General features: G+C 36.9%; 5 protein-coding genes across 7 annotated transcripts; 2 read left to right on the top strand and 3 right to left on the bottom strand.

Moving 5' to 3' along the window:
• Positions 1 to 67: 67 nt before the first annotated feature.
• Positions 68 to 2490, bottom strand: LOC107423844 (probable inactive purple acid phosphatase 29). The gene is made up of 4 exons (XM_016033487.4): positions 1991 to 2490; positions 1409 to 1803; positions 872 to 1322; positions 68 to 384 (listed from the first exon to the last, which is right to left on the bottom strand). Exons 1-4 carry the CDS (start codon positions 2355 to 2357, stop codon positions 350 to 352), a joined length of 1248 nt encoding a protein of 415 aa, XP_015888973.3. The 5' UTR covers positions 2358 to 2490; the 3' UTR covers positions 68 to 349.
• A 2689-nt stretch (positions 2491 to 5179) lies between these two features.
• On the bottom strand, positions 5180 to 7060 carry LOC107423812 (uncharacterized protein C594.04c). Its single transcript, XM_016033449.4, has 3 exons — positions 6390 to 7060; positions 5984 to 6247; positions 5180 to 5829 (listed from the first exon to the last, which is right to left on the bottom strand). The coding sequence occupies exons 1-3, from the start codon at positions 6645 to 6647 to the stop codon at positions 5350 to 5352; spliced, it is 1002 nt and encodes a 333-aa protein (XP_015888935.2). The 5' UTR covers positions 6648 to 7060; the 3' UTR covers positions 5180 to 5349.
• A 1076-nt stretch (positions 7061 to 8136) lies between these two features.
• Positions 8137 to 12053, top strand: LOC107423850 (uncharacterized). The gene is made up of 4 exons (XM_016033496.4): positions 8137 to 8637; positions 9270 to 9808; positions 10475 to 11386; positions 11554 to 12053. Exons 1-4 carry the CDS (start codon positions 8422 to 8424, stop codon positions 11834 to 11836), a joined length of 1950 nt encoding a protein of 649 aa, XP_015888982.2. The 5' UTR covers positions 8137 to 8421; the 3' UTR covers positions 11837 to 12053.
• Positions 12054 to 12531: 478 nt separating this feature from the next.
• LOC107423836 (protein FATTY ACID EXPORT 2, chloroplastic) lies at positions 12532 to 14500 on the top strand. The gene is made up of 3 exons (XM_016033474.4): positions 12532 to 13048; positions 13833 to 13966; positions 14096 to 14500. Exons 1-3 carry the CDS (start codon positions 12574 to 12576, stop codon positions 14231 to 14233), a joined length of 747 nt encoding a protein of 248 aa, XP_015888960.3. The 5' UTR covers positions 12532 to 12573; the 3' UTR covers positions 14234 to 14500.
• A 408-nt stretch (positions 14501 to 14908) lies between these two features.
• On the bottom strand, positions 14909 to 18025 carry LOC107423837 (protein TIFY 3B). Of its 3 annotated transcripts, XM_060818844.1 has the most exons (6): positions 17782 to 18025; positions 17522 to 17670; positions 16154 to 16265; positions 15867 to 16062; positions 15656 to 15713; positions 14909 to 15351 (listed from the first exon to the last, which is right to left on the bottom strand). In XM_060818844.1, exons 2-6 carry the CDS (start codon positions 17668 to 17670, stop codon positions 15189 to 15191), a joined length of 678 nt encoding a protein of 225 aa, XP_060674827.1. In that variant the 5' UTR covers positions 17782 to 18025; the 3' UTR covers positions 14909 to 15188. The 3 variants fall into 3 exon arrangements, with proteins under 3 accessions (XP_060674827.1, XP_060674825.1, XP_060674826.1); XM_060818842.1 differs by having other exon boundaries at positions 17522 to 18024; XM_060818843.1 differs by having other exon boundaries at positions 16154 to 16259; positions 17522 to 18021.
• Between the last annotated feature and the right edge of the window lie 108 nt (positions 18026 to 18133).

The following is an 18133-nucleotide window of genomic DNA, read 5'->3' as shown; positions in this document are numbered from 1 at the left end:
GTACGGCCAGTTTCATGGCCGAGCCTCTAATATTGATGAATGACGGACCATAAAATACATCAGCAAGGGAAAAAAATGAAGACTAATATTCTTATATCAATATGCTCATTGGCAAAACAGTAAACATTACATTTGATTCTTTAATTATATTCTCTAGAATTCTCCATAATATAATTTCCACTCAATTCTCTGCTAAGCTGCGCTGTATACTATTCATCAAGATTTGAGATATTTATATCTCATAGACTTATCGGACAAGTTTTATTGGACGAAAATACATGATAACATCCGCATCGAACTTAAAATCTACCTTATAGCACCAACTTGATGCATATCTATATCTCATTACTCAGGCACCAGTTGTTTGTTTCTTTCTTCTGTTACCTGTTCAATGAAGACCAAAGCAAACAAATCAGAGGAAATAGGTGACAGAAATTGGAAAAGAAGAATGCCTATTAACATACAAGACATGGAAAACACCAAGGATGTTTTATACTGACACAAAATTTGACACACTTCATTAGCACAATATGAAGTAGGTAATTTCACATCTGGTTGTCACGTTAACCATTGGACAGGACAGATGGGGCCTGGGGAGGAAATTCGGACGAAGACAGTATTCAAGTTGATGTGCAGACTCAACGCCTGGATGTGGAGCATCCACTGATAGGCTTATACAAACAGGTTGCTTTTGACCATGGCATTGAGGCCAAGGGAGATATGGGTATGAATATGATATGGCATTATCATGAAGAGAATTGCAAACAAACAGCCTATTGGTAGACGCCATCTCCTAATGGATGAAAATCTCAAATTTCTAGGATAAGCTAAGAACAGGAAAGACTGTCTGTAGGACAGCACTGAACCTTACCAGAAGAGCTCTTGCTCCACAGGACCTGACCATCGATAGCAGTGAGGTGATGATCATCAAGGCGTTTCCATGATTTGATCGACTTAATTGTCCCCCAACCACCCTTTTCCGTTTTCTCCAAGGATGCTACCACAACCCTTGCTCTCCTTGACCATCCAGCCTTTCCATAAGCATGGTATCCAAATCCGCCAGCATAACAGAGTTTTATACCAGTTAGCTCACCACAGAAGTCATTAAGATGATCATGGCCGGTGAAAACTGCCTTTACATCCCCAGCTTCAACCATGGTTGTGAAGAAGCCAGAGTTCACAGAAGCAGAACTTATGCCTTCCTGCCTAACACCTGTGAAGTTTGATGAGTCAAAACTAGCAAATTCAGGCAATGGGATGTGAAAATATGCAAGCCCCGGTGCAGATTCTTTCTGAGGATGCGGCTTGTTCTTGTATTCTCTCTGAAAGGTAAAAGCGAAAGTCTTGAACTCTTAAAAAGAAATCACTTCAATTGATGGGAAGTAAATAAAACAGTGAAGCAAAGTACCTGAAGCTTGGCAGAAGTAAGTTGGAACCAAAATTGCTGAGAGGGTTTGATCCAACCATAGCCAGGAATGGAAGGAACAGTAGAGTAATCTCCACTATCAAGAAAATAGAGATTGAGAACCGATTTATTCTCAAAACTAGAACCCTTAACCCCACCGACCTCGAGATTATAGTTCCCAAAACCATCAATAATTTTTGTATCCGAAGGATTAACTTGAGAAAGGGTGTTCTTCAACCCAACTATATGCTTCATTACTCCTCCTCTGGAGAGTGTCGATTCCTGGTCGTGGTTCCCCAAAACAGCAGCCCATGGGATGTTGGAGGAGATTGCAGGGGCAAATGCGGCATTCAAAGATTTAGCAGCATCAGTGGCATCGAATCCAAAGATGTTATCTCCTGTTGAAAACAGAGTAAAAAATTAAAAAAACCGATTGCTTTCAGTTTTTTAAGTCGGGCAGAAAAATCAAATGGGCTTCAAGATTATCCTCATATGGAAATTGGGAAGTAGAAAACGGATCAAGAAGAAAAAGAGGGTTGAGTTAGGAAAAAAAAAAAAAAGTAAGAAAGAGTTAAAAGACAGTACCGGTGAAAACGATGAGATTGGGCTTCTCGGCTAGGATCATGCGGTGAATAAAAGCAGAGGTATTGAGGTCGGAGCAACTCGCGAACTGTTTGGGGAGGACATCCAAACAAGGAGTTGGCTTGCCGTTGCCATAGTGCATATCTGCCACTTGAAGTATCTTAAACTCCCCACTCGACCCGAACCTCAGCTTCCTTTGTTGCTGCTCTTGCCGTTTGGCAGCGAAAACACAGATCGGAAGCATATAAAGTGAAAGAAGCACCACCACTACCACCATTAACATAAGATTAGGCATGCGAATTATCGGCTTCTTCTTTGCCGTCGTCATCGTTTGGTTCTGAAAGTTACCGTTGGAAGCAAAAGACACCATGATTTACAGTCGCTCAACTTTCAGGTCTCTCTGGCTTGTGTTGAAGTGTAGTAGGGTCAAGTAGGCAACAAGGCAAGGCAATGTATTTATTCTGATATTTGGAAGCTTGCGGCCTTAGTCCATCATCAACCAAAACAACGACAAGACCAATATGATAACAACGTTCGCAACTAAGCTCCTGTGATTTATCAGGAAAAAATAAATAAATAAAAAAAAATGCTGGAAAAAAAAAATTGTATTTTTTCTTTTTGGTAGGCCAAATAAAATGTCAGGCTCGCTTGTCCTGTCCCTCTGCTACGAAGGGTAACAAACTAAAGAGTAATCTTTTTGTATCAAATTTGACATCGACAACGTGATATCAGTACCCGTATTTTTGTAATATTTGGCCAACTATATACATATATTTTATATATGTAAAACGAACTAAAAAAAAAAAAAAAAGTTATGAAAAAAGAATGCGAGCTTTAAAAAAAAAAAAGAAAAAAGAAAAACGCAATATCTAATTTTATTTTGTAAAAATAAATTTAATTTTGGAAAGGACGTTGAATATTCTCCTTGGAGAAAGATCACAAAATGTGAAAATGAGATATATTACCTCTTCTACATTCATGTTATTTTAATGCCGCAACGACCACCTGTTCTGCTAAAAAACACATCAAAAACTGTAACAATTACAAAGACTGGCTTTGTTCTATTAAGAGTGATAAATTCACCCTTGCCTTATTAGTTGTACACGTGGCAGGGTTCAGGTGACATATTCAAATCTTCACGTCTATATCAATTGTCTAAGCACATGAAACTTTCTTGTTAATCATCCTTAGATGCTATATCAGTGATATAATCATATAAATAAGGTACTTCTAGTAACTTGTTGATTTTTTGTTTTTTTATTTTTTCAATATAATTATGTATAATTTGTTTATTATAAATTTTTGTCGTTGATAATTATGGCTTGTTAGTGATGGATAGCTATAAACTTGAAGGGAAAAAAAAAAAAATTAAAAAACGAATACAGAAAATTTTCAGATGTTTAATAAATTCTAAACATTAGTAGTCAACATTAACATTTCAAATAAGTTACACAATTAGGTAGAAAAAATAAAAAATCAAAAACTAGAAACCCAATGTATTATAAGACTTTCACCTAACTAAAAAAATCAAATTGAGTAGCAGTTAGCGAAAAACGTCTAGCTCTTAGTTACCTGTAATTGCTCTATGTCAACTTGTTGCTAAACATGCTGGGCAAGCTAACGTGAACTAATTGCTTTGATTCACGTGTTGGAAGCTTGTATCACGAGGTGTCACATTATGATTGTTGACTCTGTAATTTTTATTTTTTGGGAAGGAAAATGGGAGAATAAAACAAAAGGCAATCAGATACAATTGTTTCATCTTTCAATACTGTAATAATAAATTTAACCATTTCATTTAGTGTATTCCATGGGCGTGAAATGGATAATTTAGATCGAGATTCGCCATTCCCATAAAATACAAAGAATACAAATCATGACAGAGAACACCAGGCTTTCTTAGATTTGGTTTGGAATGGCAATGACTATGAGGTACGGACGAGTGACGATCAGGGATAGAAGATTGTAACAAAAACCCATTTCCATCGTAGTTGCTGTTGGCGAGATATTTGGTTTCTGAGGTAGTTTAGTTTGGAATGACGATGAAAGATTGCTTTAAATGCTGACTCATGACATAGCTGTTGAAAAAAAAGTATGTGTCCAACTCAAAAACAAATAATTTGTTTAAAAAAAAAAAAAAAAACCAAACTCAAAAATAAATGTATAGTGGACGTGGAGGACCATATGGACAACAAAATAAAGAATAAAGTATAATAATAAGAATGAAAATTTTCATTTATATTATTGGTCCATTTATACTATTGGTCCAAAGCTTTTCATTGGAGCCGCCTTCCTCGCAATTAATTGAAAAATATTATATCTGACAGTAATTTAAACTGAATGATTAGTTTAGTGAAATATAAACTCAAGATACGCTATGTACCTTAAAAAAAAAAAAAAATTATAAAATGTCTGATAATGAATAGCTTATTATACCATGTTAACATTGAAATATTTTATATTAAAAAAAAAAAAAATGTTCACCTTGAAAAATTGACCTTCTTTTTCCTCTCTTCCCCTTTTAGTCAAGGCTGCTCGGTGCAACCTTTTTCGCTTCCGCTTTGTTCAATGCTTCTTTTTTTTTTTTGTGTCTTCTCACCTTGTATGAGATGTCCTCTTCTTCAGTCTTTGCCCGTGGAGCGTGCCTTTGTTTCTTTTTTCTCCGGTCTTCCTGATCGTCCACCAAGCAGAGCATTACTTTCATAATTTTCCATGGAGTGGACCATTAGCACTCCTGCATGATATTTGCCCTGTTTGTCATTTACGTGAGCATGACTAAAGGTTACCCCTTCGCCAGCCTTTCATTCCTCTTTTTTCATATATACTCAATCTATGGTATTTTATATTTTATTTATAGTTTTGGTAGTGACTGCGATACCTAGTGATCTACGTGGCCTTCGATTTATGGTTTGATAATTTTCTATGCCAACACAACACATAATCCCTGTATTTTAGCCAAAAAAAAAAAAAAAATCCATGTAAAGTTACGTATCAAGGTTTTTTACGATGATGTGCAGAAACCTGAGTTACTTCCTCGGTTCCTATAAAGCAAAGACCAGATCTTCCATACCTAGAGAGAGCTAGGTTTCTGAGGGTATTTGGTTTGGAAAGGGGACATGACTTCTATACAATTTCATACAATGATTTGATAATCTGTAACTACACGCAGAGAATGATTTGATAATCTATAACTACACGCAGAGAAAACTGACTTTCTTTTCAAATAAACAGAGTTCATCTCAAGTGATTCACCACAAAAAAAAGAGTTCATTAAAAGTGCTAGAGAACAAGGAAACACACGAAAATTTGAAATACAAATAAAGCCGTCTACCAGTTATATAGGTTGCAGAGGAAAATTGGAACTAAGCTTTCTTATCCTTTCCTCCATCTAGGGACGACTTGAACCAAGGAATCCAAACTGATGTTGTCTTCTGATAAAGCCTGTATGCTTCTGCTCTATAATCTTGTTTCAGCATCCGGTCTTCTACAAGCTTAGTCACATAAGCTAAACACATAGTATTGATGAAAGAGCCAATAAAGGTCCATGCGTGTCCCAAATTCCATGCAAATATAACTAGCCCCCACCACCACAGTTGCTCCCCACAGTAATTGGGATGCCGGGAATAATGCCATAAGCCCTTATCAAGATTGGCCACCAATGGCTTCCCTAGCTCTTTCAGTTTCTCGTTTCTACTCACGAAGTCATGCAGTTGTGTATCAGCAAAGAACGCTACCACGATTCCACTTGTGCAAACAATGATGGCAACAAAGTCCCAGATGTTCAGTGGCTCATCCACTGAGTGGATCACATAAAATGGAAGGCATATACCAATCAGAAATACCTGCAGAAGATGAAAAAATAAAAAAAACCGAAGGCAAAGGTTGGTATTCCTAGTGCGGCATTTCATCAAACAGTTGTCCAGAGTTCTTATTCGGCATGACAAACTTTCCAACCTTTTGATATACTACATGAAATAAGAAAAACACGTCACGTACCTGTTGAGAGACATAGACGGCAAAGAAGGAAACCCACCACCAGTGCTTGCCATACTGAAGCCGCATATTGGTGAACCTCCAGTCCTCCCTGGCTCCCCATTGCCACTTTTCTCGCCGGAAATAGTTATGGCTAAGCCTTAGACTCCAAACCCAAGTCAACAAAATAGCGATCTTGGATCTCCACCCGTTATACCGAGCCAAAGGGTGAGTGGCATAGTAATTGACAAGCATCACCGGTATCACCGTCCAATACAAGTCGATCATCTGCTCCGTTAATAAAAATTAAAAAAAAAAAAACGAATAAATTTAAACTAATCAGACGTGAAAGAAGAATTAGAAGTTAAAAAAAAGAAAAAAAAGAAAAAAAAGAAAAAAGAGGAAGACTTTTGGGAATTAATTGACGAACCCAGTGACTGGATTGGATGTGGCTGATGATCCAGAAGAGGACATTCACATTGAGGAAGAAGAGAACATTGGCTAACAGAAGAGGATGCTGATAGCACCATGTCCAGAGGGTAGAGAGAGAAACAGACTGATCTCCAACATTTCCTGAGGTACTAACACGGTGAAAGTGGTTAAGGAACGAGATGTAGAAGATAATGGAAGGAAGAGGAGCTAGTAGAGCTATAACTGCATTCTTCAAATTGCGAGGACCATTCCCCATGGCGTTTCTTCAAAATAAAAGACCCGGTCTTGGTCGTTGTTAACTATCAAACTCGATAGGAAGAGGTACATATCAAAATACCCTATAGGGTGCTCGCTTTTATACTTGCTAAGCGGCCTAGGTAGCTTTGCTTTTTGTTCGGGAAAAAAAGTTTCCTACATGGGCAGCGGCGCAAACCATGTACGTCCTATGTGGAATTAAAACTAAAAAAAGTCAGCATGAATAATTCGCTTTCTGCTTTGTGGGTCATGTCATGAAGATCATCTCCAAATATAATAATCAATTCATTGCCTCACCACCAACTATCTTGTCAAATTCCATTGCAGAGCTCGTTAATCCACTCCATTAAAGACCCTCATCATTTGGTCACTTTTTTTTTTGGGTTATCCCCAAATATGTTGCCCCTGTAAACGGTTTAAAAATCCGCATAAAAAACATAAAACTTTCTTGTATGATTGAAGCAGGGGCCAGTAGAAAACTAAACAATAATCCACAAGATGCTATTGCTAGCTTGAATTCCAAATAGTTATTAATTAATTATAGTAAAAATAAAATAAAGAGAGTTGTAATTGAGTAAAAAGCAAAGAGCAATGATAAGAGAACAAATTAAATGCATGCCCGGCCACCTATGGTGTGTGCAATGATGGTTGCGGCCATTGGTGGTGTGGCTAATCATATAGTCTCCGATACCGTTCACATGGTGATGGCATCCAACCCTTACTTTTTCATATTTAAAAGAGCTATGCACTTGTATATCCCGCCCTGTTGCCTCTGGCCCTTGGGCCTCCCCTCAATTATCGCTCTTCTTCCAGCTCCATCCCTGTGGCTGTGGGGTGTGGCCTTGGAAATCTCCGCAATCAACGCCAGAGAGCTTGCAAAACCTCACGCCGTACAAGTATGCCCACGCTTGGTTGTGGAAGGGCCATGATCGACATTATGGTTGCTGAGCTCAAATCATTAACTTTATCAACGTAAAAAGCATGATATGGTCCATAATCGAGGAACAAATATTTCTTCTGGCATGCGGTAGTACTGATATGGATTGTATATGGACATTTTTCTTTTGGGGTTTTGTTTTTGTTTTGTTCCATGTAATGTAACTTTATCGACAAGAGTTGACAAAAGAGGGATATATACTTTTTTTCAAATTTCTATTATGTTACAAACATGGATTTGTCTACAAAACACAACTTTTTGGCTATGGCAAACGCATCTACAACATGAAATATTCTTGTCACATATATTTATAAGGAGATTTATACCACATGGAAAAACTCATATCAAAATCCTAATTCCTTATTAAAAAGGAAATTTTTTTTAATAATTTCTTGAATTTTGTAATGCATAAGCATATTTTGCAAGTACAGGCATTACAAATTAAGAATTTCTGTAACATGATTTTTAAAAATTTTATAAAAAAATGATTTTTAAAAAGATAATTAATTATTTTAAATTATAAATGAAGGTAAATCCAAAAGAGAGTGGTTTTAAGAGCCGTAAAGGGTCATACAATGACGTGGCAGACGCGGAAAGAAGGGAGCGACGAGGGGGAAGGCACAAACCGGTAAGGTGAGAACTCGCGAACCCGGTGAAACGAAGGGGCGAATATTGGCCGCACCGCCTTAATAGTTGTTGTGTCTTCTTCTTTGGAATACCGGACCAAAATCGAATCCGAGTCCAAATCCAAATCGGCCAACAGGGTCTAAGCTATTTCGGAAATTCCGCGCTGGTAAAGAGCGTTGCAGAGGAGCGTATCGAACTTGAGATTTGAGTGATGTCGGCTCGATTGCTGAAGAAAGTTCTCAAAGAACAAGAACAACAGCTCCTCCAAAACCACGCTCAACATGTAGAAACCCACCAACAATATGAAGATGAAGATGATGAAGATGAAGATGATGAAAACCAGCAAACCAATGGAAATAATTCCGTTGCTAATTCTTCAATAAATCCGTTTGACCTCCTAAACGATGATGACCATGATTCTGACCAGGTTCTGATCCCAATCCTCAATTTTATATTCCCCTATTCCTTGCTTTCTTTAGCCTTTTTTTTTTTTTTGGTTGTTGTTGTTATTCCTCTATCCCTAATTGTTGTTTGCTGCCCCAACTTGTTGTACATGCTTGATTAAATTCAGTGTGCCAAGTTTTACAAATGCCCCTATCCATTTGGTTTCTAGTTAGGCTTTCAGAACGCTTTCTATTAGTTATTTCCTTTGAATTTAAGATTTTTCAAGCTGTCAATTACCCATAAGACAAGTCGTCAACCTGGAATTAGATAGTAGAATCTTTTCATTGGGTATTCCGTATGATATGAAGTACTAATTATCGTTATGTGCCTTTTATCTTGAACTTAGCCTCCAATTGCTGTTCTTGTGAAGTAATATGTGTCTGTGGCTTTCTGAAGATTGGAGATTGTACTTTTCTTCGGGGAAAACAAATTTTCATTGAAAACGGAGGATAAAGATTCAAATTTTAATTGAAAACGGAGGATAAAGATTATGTTTTTCTAGGCTCATTATCTGACTTTGATTTTAGAGCCTGTTGACAGAATATTATATACGAAGTAAAACAGTAGCAATTTTCTGTTAGCTTTTTTAATTTTTAATCGTCCTTTTGGCTGCAGGAGGATGAGTCAGAAACCTTGGCTGCAACTGATGATAAGCCATTACCGAGTAAGATGAAAGATAGTGTCAATGTTGTTTCTACGTCTAATCAAAAATCAAAGAAAAAGAAAAAGAAGAAAAGCAAGGAGGCTTCTTTTCCAAGTACAAATAAAGTTGAGAAGCCCTTGGATGAGATTCTAAAAACTTTAACTTTGGAAGTTAACTCTTCTAGTGATCAACCTGCCAATGGAAAGGCCAAACTAAAAAATACAAGAAATTGGGATAGGCCAGTTAAAAAATGTACACCCTCAATATTACAAGTAGATCCAAAATATCTAAATGCTGATAATGAACTCAGAAGAATATTTGGTTCCAAGGTAGTAAATTCATTTGAGAAAAGTAATCAAACTGGCAGTTCTAGACAGGCTCGTGGTGGAAGGCGAGGTGGTCATAATCCTAGAAAGACTATTCTTGTCTCCCCATCAGAAAATTGGCCTCGCTGGGATGGTTCTTTCTCCATGGAATTTTTGGAAGTGAAGGATGGATACCACTACTTTAGGTAAGATTATTTTTTGTTGCTTGGTAGTGACAATTTTTCTCTTTTCTATTTTTGTCCTTAACCCTTCTGGTTTTTTCCCTTAATCCTTCTGGTATTTGTAGTTATATTTTCTGATTTTCGATAACAAATAGAAAGGATACTAGTACTTACTGCTTAAATTATCATATATAAAATGACTTGACACATTTAATGGGCATCTCTTAAAGAATTAAATATTAATATGCTTCATCTCTTAGAGAATTAAATATTAATATGCTATTTGTATGCAGTACAAACCTCTCTCTATGTAAGAAGTGAAAGGCTATAAGCCATACATATGTAGACCTACTTAACGAATTTTGTCGACAATGCTTAAGGCTTGAGGTGTAGACATACACTCTTTTCAAGAATATCGTGGGTTAGGCAGGGATATTTGCATTTTTAGATTGTCTCTATAGAAGCAATTGTATTATGTAAAAATATTGTATGTGCATGAAGATGGGTTCAGTAGTTCTATGGGGAGAAGAACCTGTAAACTACTTTGTCCTTCATGCTTGTTTTATTTCTTCAATTTTAGTTTTCCTGTGTTTATATTGATAGCTTAGACTTTATCAGGATACACATATGGTCAATATTGTTATGGTGGTTGATGCTATAGCTTTCTTATCGTGACTTTAAACCATGTAGATATGTGCACTCATCGTCTTATTCTCAAGCTCAGAGTGCATTTGAAGCTGCAAAAGCTATTCATGATCTTAATGGCATTGCAAGTATTTTGATGTACCATCCTTACCACTTGGATTCACTTTTAACAATGGCGGAGTACCTCAAGTTTGTGGGTGAGCATCAAATGTCAGCAGATGCTATCTCAAAATGTTTATATGCTTTAGAATGTGCCTGGCATCCAATGTTCACCCCTATGCAGGGTAATTGTCAATTGAAATTCAGCCATGAAACAAATAAACCTATGTTCACAACACTTTTCGCTCACATGAAAAATATGGATAGGCGTGGTTGTCATCGATCTGCTTTGGAAGTTTGCAAGTTGTTGCTTTCACTAGATTCCGATGATCCAATGGGGGCCCTGTTCTGTATTGACTATTTTGCTTTAAGAGCAGAGGAGTATGCGTGGCTAGAACAGTTCTCTGAAGACTATGAAAGTGATAATTCCTTGTGGTTGTTTCCAAATTTCTCATATTCCCTTGCCACTTGTCGCTTTTATCTTGAGAAAGATGAATCTTCAAAAGGTGCTCAAGTTGCTACCACTAAGTCTAGCTCAACCGATCTTATGAAGCAGGCTCTGATGCTTCACCCCTCAGTCCTGAAGAAACTGGTAGAGAAGGTCCCTTTGAAGGACAAATTTTGGACAAATATACTTAAGAATTCATTTTTCCGAGCAGAACAAGTGGGGATCCCATCCTTGGATCACCTGATTAGTATATATGTTGAAAGCAATTACATTATATGGAGGCTACCAGATCCGCAAAAATTGTTAAAGGATGCTGCGCAATTGGTGATTGAGACACTTAAAAATAATAGTTCTGATGTGAAGGATTGGGCTTGTGTGAGAAAGGAAGCATTCTCGTCTGAGAAAAATGAGTGAGTATAAATGTGTTCTTATTTGTGCATAGTTTTGCTTTAGCTGCTGTTACCATCTGTTTTCTTTCTATTTCTTACTTGCAGTATATAGCATTCACATGAGCTCAGCTAGAAAACAATTAAATTTATTGTCTTTCGGAGAATGATTGCTGCTTCTTGTTTACTAGGTACCGCCATTTGTCAGTTTCCGATTTTTCTTACTCAGTGCCAGCTGCTCCGCCTGAAAATCTGCAAAATTTTATGGTCGACCCAAGGATGAGAGATGGTGTGCATAACGGGGAACAACAGGTGGTGATCCCAAACGATGGCATCCATGCTCCTCGTAATGTTGCGAATCGGAATGCATTGGCTGTTTTGTTCGAGTCGATGCTACCATGGATTCATTATGGGGATGGAGAAGCAGCTATTGATGAGGATAACCAACATAACGGGCATGACCAAGCCAACTAGAATATCCAGTTGTACTTGCTTCTTAGAGTGTACCTGTATTTCAAATATGAATTCTGTTCATATGGGAAGCAGCAGTGAATGTGAACGTAGAAAAGCCATGTTTAACGAGATTGTTGCTCGCTCATTCTTATTACGTAACTAATCATCCACCTTTCAAATTCAAGTTATGAGAACCAGGAAATAGTGTATAATTCTTATGACATTTTTTTTTTCTTTCCTTTTTTTGTTTTTGTTTTAAAGACTTCTAGGAGGTATTCTTTTTTTAATGATTTTTCAATATAGCTTAGTTTCTTGAAATCCTAAATGTTATTGTGCTTAAAAGTGACGAAAATTAATCACTAAGTTCACATAAATATGCACAAATAGAAGTAATTGAGAATTTCATAAACAATTTTCCATTGGAGTGTAGGCTTCGAAATTGGAACAAACTAAAAAGTAAAATAGACTAAAATTCATTTTACTCTTTACTAAATTTGTTTCAAATTTATTAATTCTTGTATTTTTTTTAATGAATTTATTATTTTTTTTATGAATCATGCTTTCAGGCACTTTTTTTTTTTTGGTAATCGTTTTGTTTTGCTAAATTATGCAACTAATCAACGACATCCAAACACGTCGTAGAAAAGAAAAAACGACATCGAAATCCTTCAGAGATTTTAAAATAAAAATAAAAGGCCAAAAATAAATATTTAAAAGAAAAAAAATTCGAGGAATGAAGTTACGAGAAGCGAATACACATGGCAGAGACTTTGTGTGGTGTTTCACAGTCGTCTCTTCTGCTGCGACCCAAAATCGGATTATTACATTCTGATAACCGCGGCAGTAGCATTTCTTCAAGCGGTGGAGGTCGACGACTACTGCAATCGAGCCCTTTGAAGTTAAGCAGACATCAAGGTTTTCAAGCTTCCTTTGGTTTCTCTACATCCCGTCAAGACTCCATTTCTGTCGGTGTCGTTTCTGGTCCCACAGCGTCTTCTAACCTTTCCGTGGATTCTGGAACAAAGGAGGTCGACATCGAATTGGATAGCGGCAGTGGTGGTGGTGGTGGTGGTAGTGCCGGTGACGGTGACGGAGGCGGTAGAGGAGGAGGCGGAGGCGGAGGCGGAGGAGGAAACGAAGGTGAGGGAGAGGACAGATCAGACGGGAAGAAGAAGAAAATGGCTTTGTCAATGTCTCAGAAGTTGACTTTAGGTTATGCTGCACTCGTTGGAGGTATGAAATACTAGTCCTTTAGTAATATCCTGATCTTTGCTTTGTTTACGCCAAATCTGTGTCTTTGCCATCAAAGCTAATAGTCCTTTTGGTTGACTATTCATGAATCATGAGATTTTCTTAATTTATTCAATTATTGTCCTAAATGCTTTATAAGAGTTTCGAATTGGTTGAGTGCCTGAAGATTTTTGTCTTTGTGAGAAATTTACTGCGTAAATGTTAGTAATTTCCCCCTTTATTATATATCAGTATCTTTTGCAGTTGAGAGTCTCTTTTATAGGAACGTTTTGGACATTTGATACGAGTCAATTTGCTAATGATAGATTCTCTTTAATAAAGATGTTTAAGAAATTTTGAAATCATAAGTTCTGATAACCGTTTTCGTGGTCTTGTATCAAGCCTTGTGCTTAATATGAACTGATATAATAAAACTAAAAATTTAAACCCATCTGATCAGCATGGAAAAGTTATTTCCACGACCAAGGTCAAAGGACTCTATTAATCATCACTGGGTTCGGAAATTTTTGATTATATTTCATCCAAGTAGATATTTCTTACTATTGCAGGCTCTGTACTTAGTTTACTGATGACAAAATATTGATCTTTTATATATATATATATATATTTGAAAGAGACAAAACATAGATCTTGAACAATTTTTTCTCTCAAGTCCAATGTTCTGCAATTAGCAACCTGGACACAGTCTGTTTTTGATTGCACCCTTTTTCCCTTGGGAGTTCATTTTGCCCTAATCAGACTGAATTTTGTGTTTTTTCTTTGATAGTGGGTGGACTCATGGGCTATTTGAAGAGTGGCAGCCAGAAGTCGTTGTTGTCTGGGGGATTATCAGCTGCCATATTGTATTATGTTTATACTAAGCTTCCACAAGCCCTGTATTTGCATCATCCATCGGGTTTGGTGAGAAATCTGTACTCTTTACGTATCAACTCACAATTTTTGCTGGATTGCTAATTGCTGAAGGGGTTTCTTGTTTGTAATTTTTCAGTCGACTTCATAATTTTGTTTTCATCAATGTCTGATTTCCAGGTCTCTGCTGCACTTCTGTTTGTTATGGGTTCTCGTTTCAAGTCGTCAGGGAAGATATTTCCAGCAGGTGTTGTATCCCTTGTCTCGCTTGTCATGACTGGTGGCTACTTGCATGGAATCCTGCGCAGCGCTCACTAAGCAGAACGTGCATGACAGAGTTTCTAAAGCTATAACTTGATCGCCTGCTTCAATCTTAAACTATCTGGTCTGGAATTTTGTACTACTGTTTTGGCTTGTAGACCATAAATGGTACTTAAGACTTTGTAGATTCTGGCTTTTGATGGTTTGAACCTTGCATGTACTTTCTTATGAACTTCAGTGAACTTGCTCGTGGAACCTCCTACTAATTTTAATTTCCCTTAAGGAATTAGAAACGGAAAAATCATCTAAAGTGATCTTTTTATCTCCTAGGTTGTCGACTTAATGTTCCTCATCTGGTTGGATGTCTACTCATTTTCCTAGGTCGTTTTTAGTAGAAAAATAGGTAAAGACTTGAAAAAGACAGCTTCATGCGTAGCCAAAGCATAAATGGAACACGGGATGTGTTTTTCTGCGTCCCTTGTGAAGTTTAGCTTTCACCAGCTTCGGAAAATTTAGCATAGGATGCAATGAAATGCATTCTAAGAGTTCCGGTTGGGCTGGTTTAATTTTTTAACATAATGTTGCTCTAACCAATAATTTCTTGGACGACCATGCCAGCGGGTTCTCTTTAGACTCATTTTAAGTACCACCCATAATCTTACGATAAAATATATTCCAGATCAATCACAAAGAACAGTAGCAGCTGGTTTTCAAGCAGAAAGGACGCAATGGTTTGTCAATCTTAGGCAAGTTTATAATAATATCAACATTAAGAAATCTAGTTTAGAATACAAATCAAGTGTCTTGAGGCAAACATGTGTACATATTCCCTACAAACATAGAATGCCACAAACTTAATTTCTCATTATTTTTCTAAGTTATCATGACACAGTTATGAATTGTCTATCAAGTCTGAAGACGTGTCAAACATTACCATAAATAGTTCACTAAATTATGTCCAAGATATGTAGTAAGATTGACAGAAAGTTCTCCATAATACAATGAAGACTTTCTAATTAGCTCGTGCAACGTGCGCAGTTTGATGTTCTTCCTGGGACGTAAGAGATTGTTTGAAGAAACCTGAATCTGGTGAAGATTTAGCGCTCAGGTCAGGATTTGCATTGTCATCCATTTTGGTGGCAAATGGAGAAGGATATGGACTCTTGGTCACCAACCTGCAAGAAACAACCAAAAAATTATAAAGAGAGAAACAAAACAATGGTCAATGAGCTCGATGTAAAATAACTTAGATTGAGTATTACATAAAAGATTTCATGGACCAGAGAAGGAATGCCAAACATAATGTTACAGGTTCTGTGATAGGCAGATCTTATACGACTTAGCATTTTTTATGAACTAGGCTTCTCATGAAAGTGCAAGTTGCAAAATATAAGAGTAAAGAACTGAGATGGTTTCTGTATGGTGTACACTCATATGTGAGAAAGGGAGGATGGTACTGCAGTGTCTAAAGGGGTATACCTGTCCCGACGCTTCTCCAAGAACCGCTGAAGGGAGTGTCTCCTTGCAATTGGAAATTCTAAATCAAGACAAAATTATATTATCATAAATCATCTTTAATTATTCTTATAGAAGAGAATAAAGTAGACCATTCCATATCGTCACTATCATATATATATATATATATATATGTATATATATATATTTTTTTCCTTTACTGAAACACTATTACCAGCTTGCAATTTGCAAAGAGAGCTTTTCTGAGCAGGGTTGAGCTGGGCCAGCAGTGAACCCATGGCAGTTGCAGTATTTTGCCGTGCAGGAGACCCTGGATTAAGTGGACTGGAGGGATAGCTGGTCCCAGTGTTCTTCATCTCACCAGCCTTAACGACACTAGCAGCAGAAGCAATTAACATAATCTCTCGAACCTGTTAAGAAAAAAAGGGAAAAACAGGATCCATCAGCACATGACACATGGAGTCAAGTGATGAAATTTACCAATGGGTTTGGAAAGAAAACCTTTTCTTCAGGAATTGCATTAAAGACACTAACTTTCCCACCATAAAATATGGTAAGCGGAGCTGGAGTACCTATGGTAGCATTTGTTCCAGATAATGGCAACATTCTGGGTCTCAAACATCCCAAAAAACAAAAGGGAAAAAATCATGTGAGCCTGATATATAGATACACTAAAAACTCCTTTACTCATCACCATTCTTCCTATGACTTATATTTTCTCATTACACACAGAAGCCACTATTGTAATTACAATCAAATTATCTTAAAATTATTAACTTAAACATGCAGATAAAACATATTTTTGTGCATAGGATGGCAGAATACCGAGCAAAAATGGGGGAGCGCTAACAAATTTGATGTAAATTACTCTTTGAAAAATCACTTGGAAGCCACAAAGTAATTACCCAATTTTGTAATTCTAATTTGCCTTGCTAGAAGCAAAAAATAATAACCACTAAATTTCATAGTTATTGCCAAGCACAAATAAGGGAGTTTTGACCATATCATATTTCCATGTTTAATGGGCAAAACAGCCTTGGGTACAAATGGCCTTCCAATTTCCAGTGAAACCAGGAACTGAAAGACAAACTTTCTGTGTCTTCTCTGAATGAGAGGTTCCGCACATCTTGTGAATCAGGAACTCGTATGTTCTAGATCTAAGTCTTGTGAGGTGGCAGACCAAATAGATGTGACATGAAAATGAAGCGACAAAGTAATATTATACAGAATTATCATTTGCAGTATCTTTAAGTTCTAAAGGACAAAATACATAATATACTTAGCAAATTTGGTGACTGGGTTTTGGGCAATTTAAATATGGGAACTGGACCTATTCAACCAGACAAGAATATTGCAGTGACCTTCTTAACAAAAGTTTGATAACTTGTTCGAGTCGCAGAAACTTTAACATGCCTAAGGCCAAGGCATAAATAACCGACCTTTGTCATATATTTCAAATTGAACCCTACACACACACACACACACTATCAGCTTTTATGTCCGGCAGCCTCTAGAACCTCATGCACAAGTTAAAACAACGTCACGGTTCAGAAGACAATAAAAGTCGATTAATTTATCTAAGAAAATAAAAATTGTTGAACCAACCCTTCTATTTACTGCACTATAAGCAGCGAATCAAAGTTAGAATTGCATTTAAATGTTTACAGAAGTCACAGCCATAAAATACATGGAAAGAAAAATCAAATCTTTGAACGCAAAAAAAAAAAAAAAAAAAAAGAAAAGAACAAAAAAAGAAAAAAAAAAAACCCTTTTTTCTGTTACTGGAAAATTCAATGAAGAAAAGAGAAAATTTGAAAAGGAAAAAAAAAAAAAAACGCGCGTAGAGAAAAATACAGAGGCAAAAATTACCCAGTGTTGGAGGAATCATTGGAGGTGGGCTTAGGATCACTGTAAGCGAGCCCTTCTTCTTCAGCTTGGTTTTCTTCCTTTTGTTCCGGATGGGTGGGTTTGAGGTCTTCCGCCGGCTTCGAATCGTCGGAATCAGATCTGTGATCCATCTCCATTGGCAAAACGCACAGAGCACTCAGAGAAACAAAGAGACAGAGAAGATGGGGTCAAAGAGAAAATTCTCAATAGAAATATAGAAAGAGAAATAAAAAGAAGCTGACTTGAACTCCGCCTGAGCTTCCTCCGACGAGGCAACGACCAGCACAAAATCATTAATTTATTAGCAATACTTCTATGTTTTGGTTGAAATCATTTCTTTTTTTCAAAAGTATTAAATAATACATTTATGAAACGTGTTTTAAATAGGTTTAATTAATTCATATTACACCGTCCCGTCATTCCAAGAGCCAGAGAAAGCCGGTCAAGCAACGCCCCAAAGAAGATGCTTTCCTTGTCCACTATTTTATTTTATTTAAATAAAAAAGCATTAATTTAACACCACCAGACCAACCCCACCCCATACGACATACAAAATTACAAATATCATCCGCGCTAAAGTGGAAAATTACATTT

Source organism: Ziziphus jujuba, chromosome 7, assembly GCF_031755915.1.
Source record: "Ziziphus jujuba cultivar Dongzao chromosome 7, ASM3175591v1".
Lineage (NCBI taxonomy): Eukaryota > Viridiplantae > Streptophyta > Magnoliopsida > Rosales > Rhamnaceae > Ziziphus > Ziziphus jujuba.
Note: the sequence above shows the minus strand (reverse complement) of the source record. Positions and strands in the feature narration are given on the sequence as shown.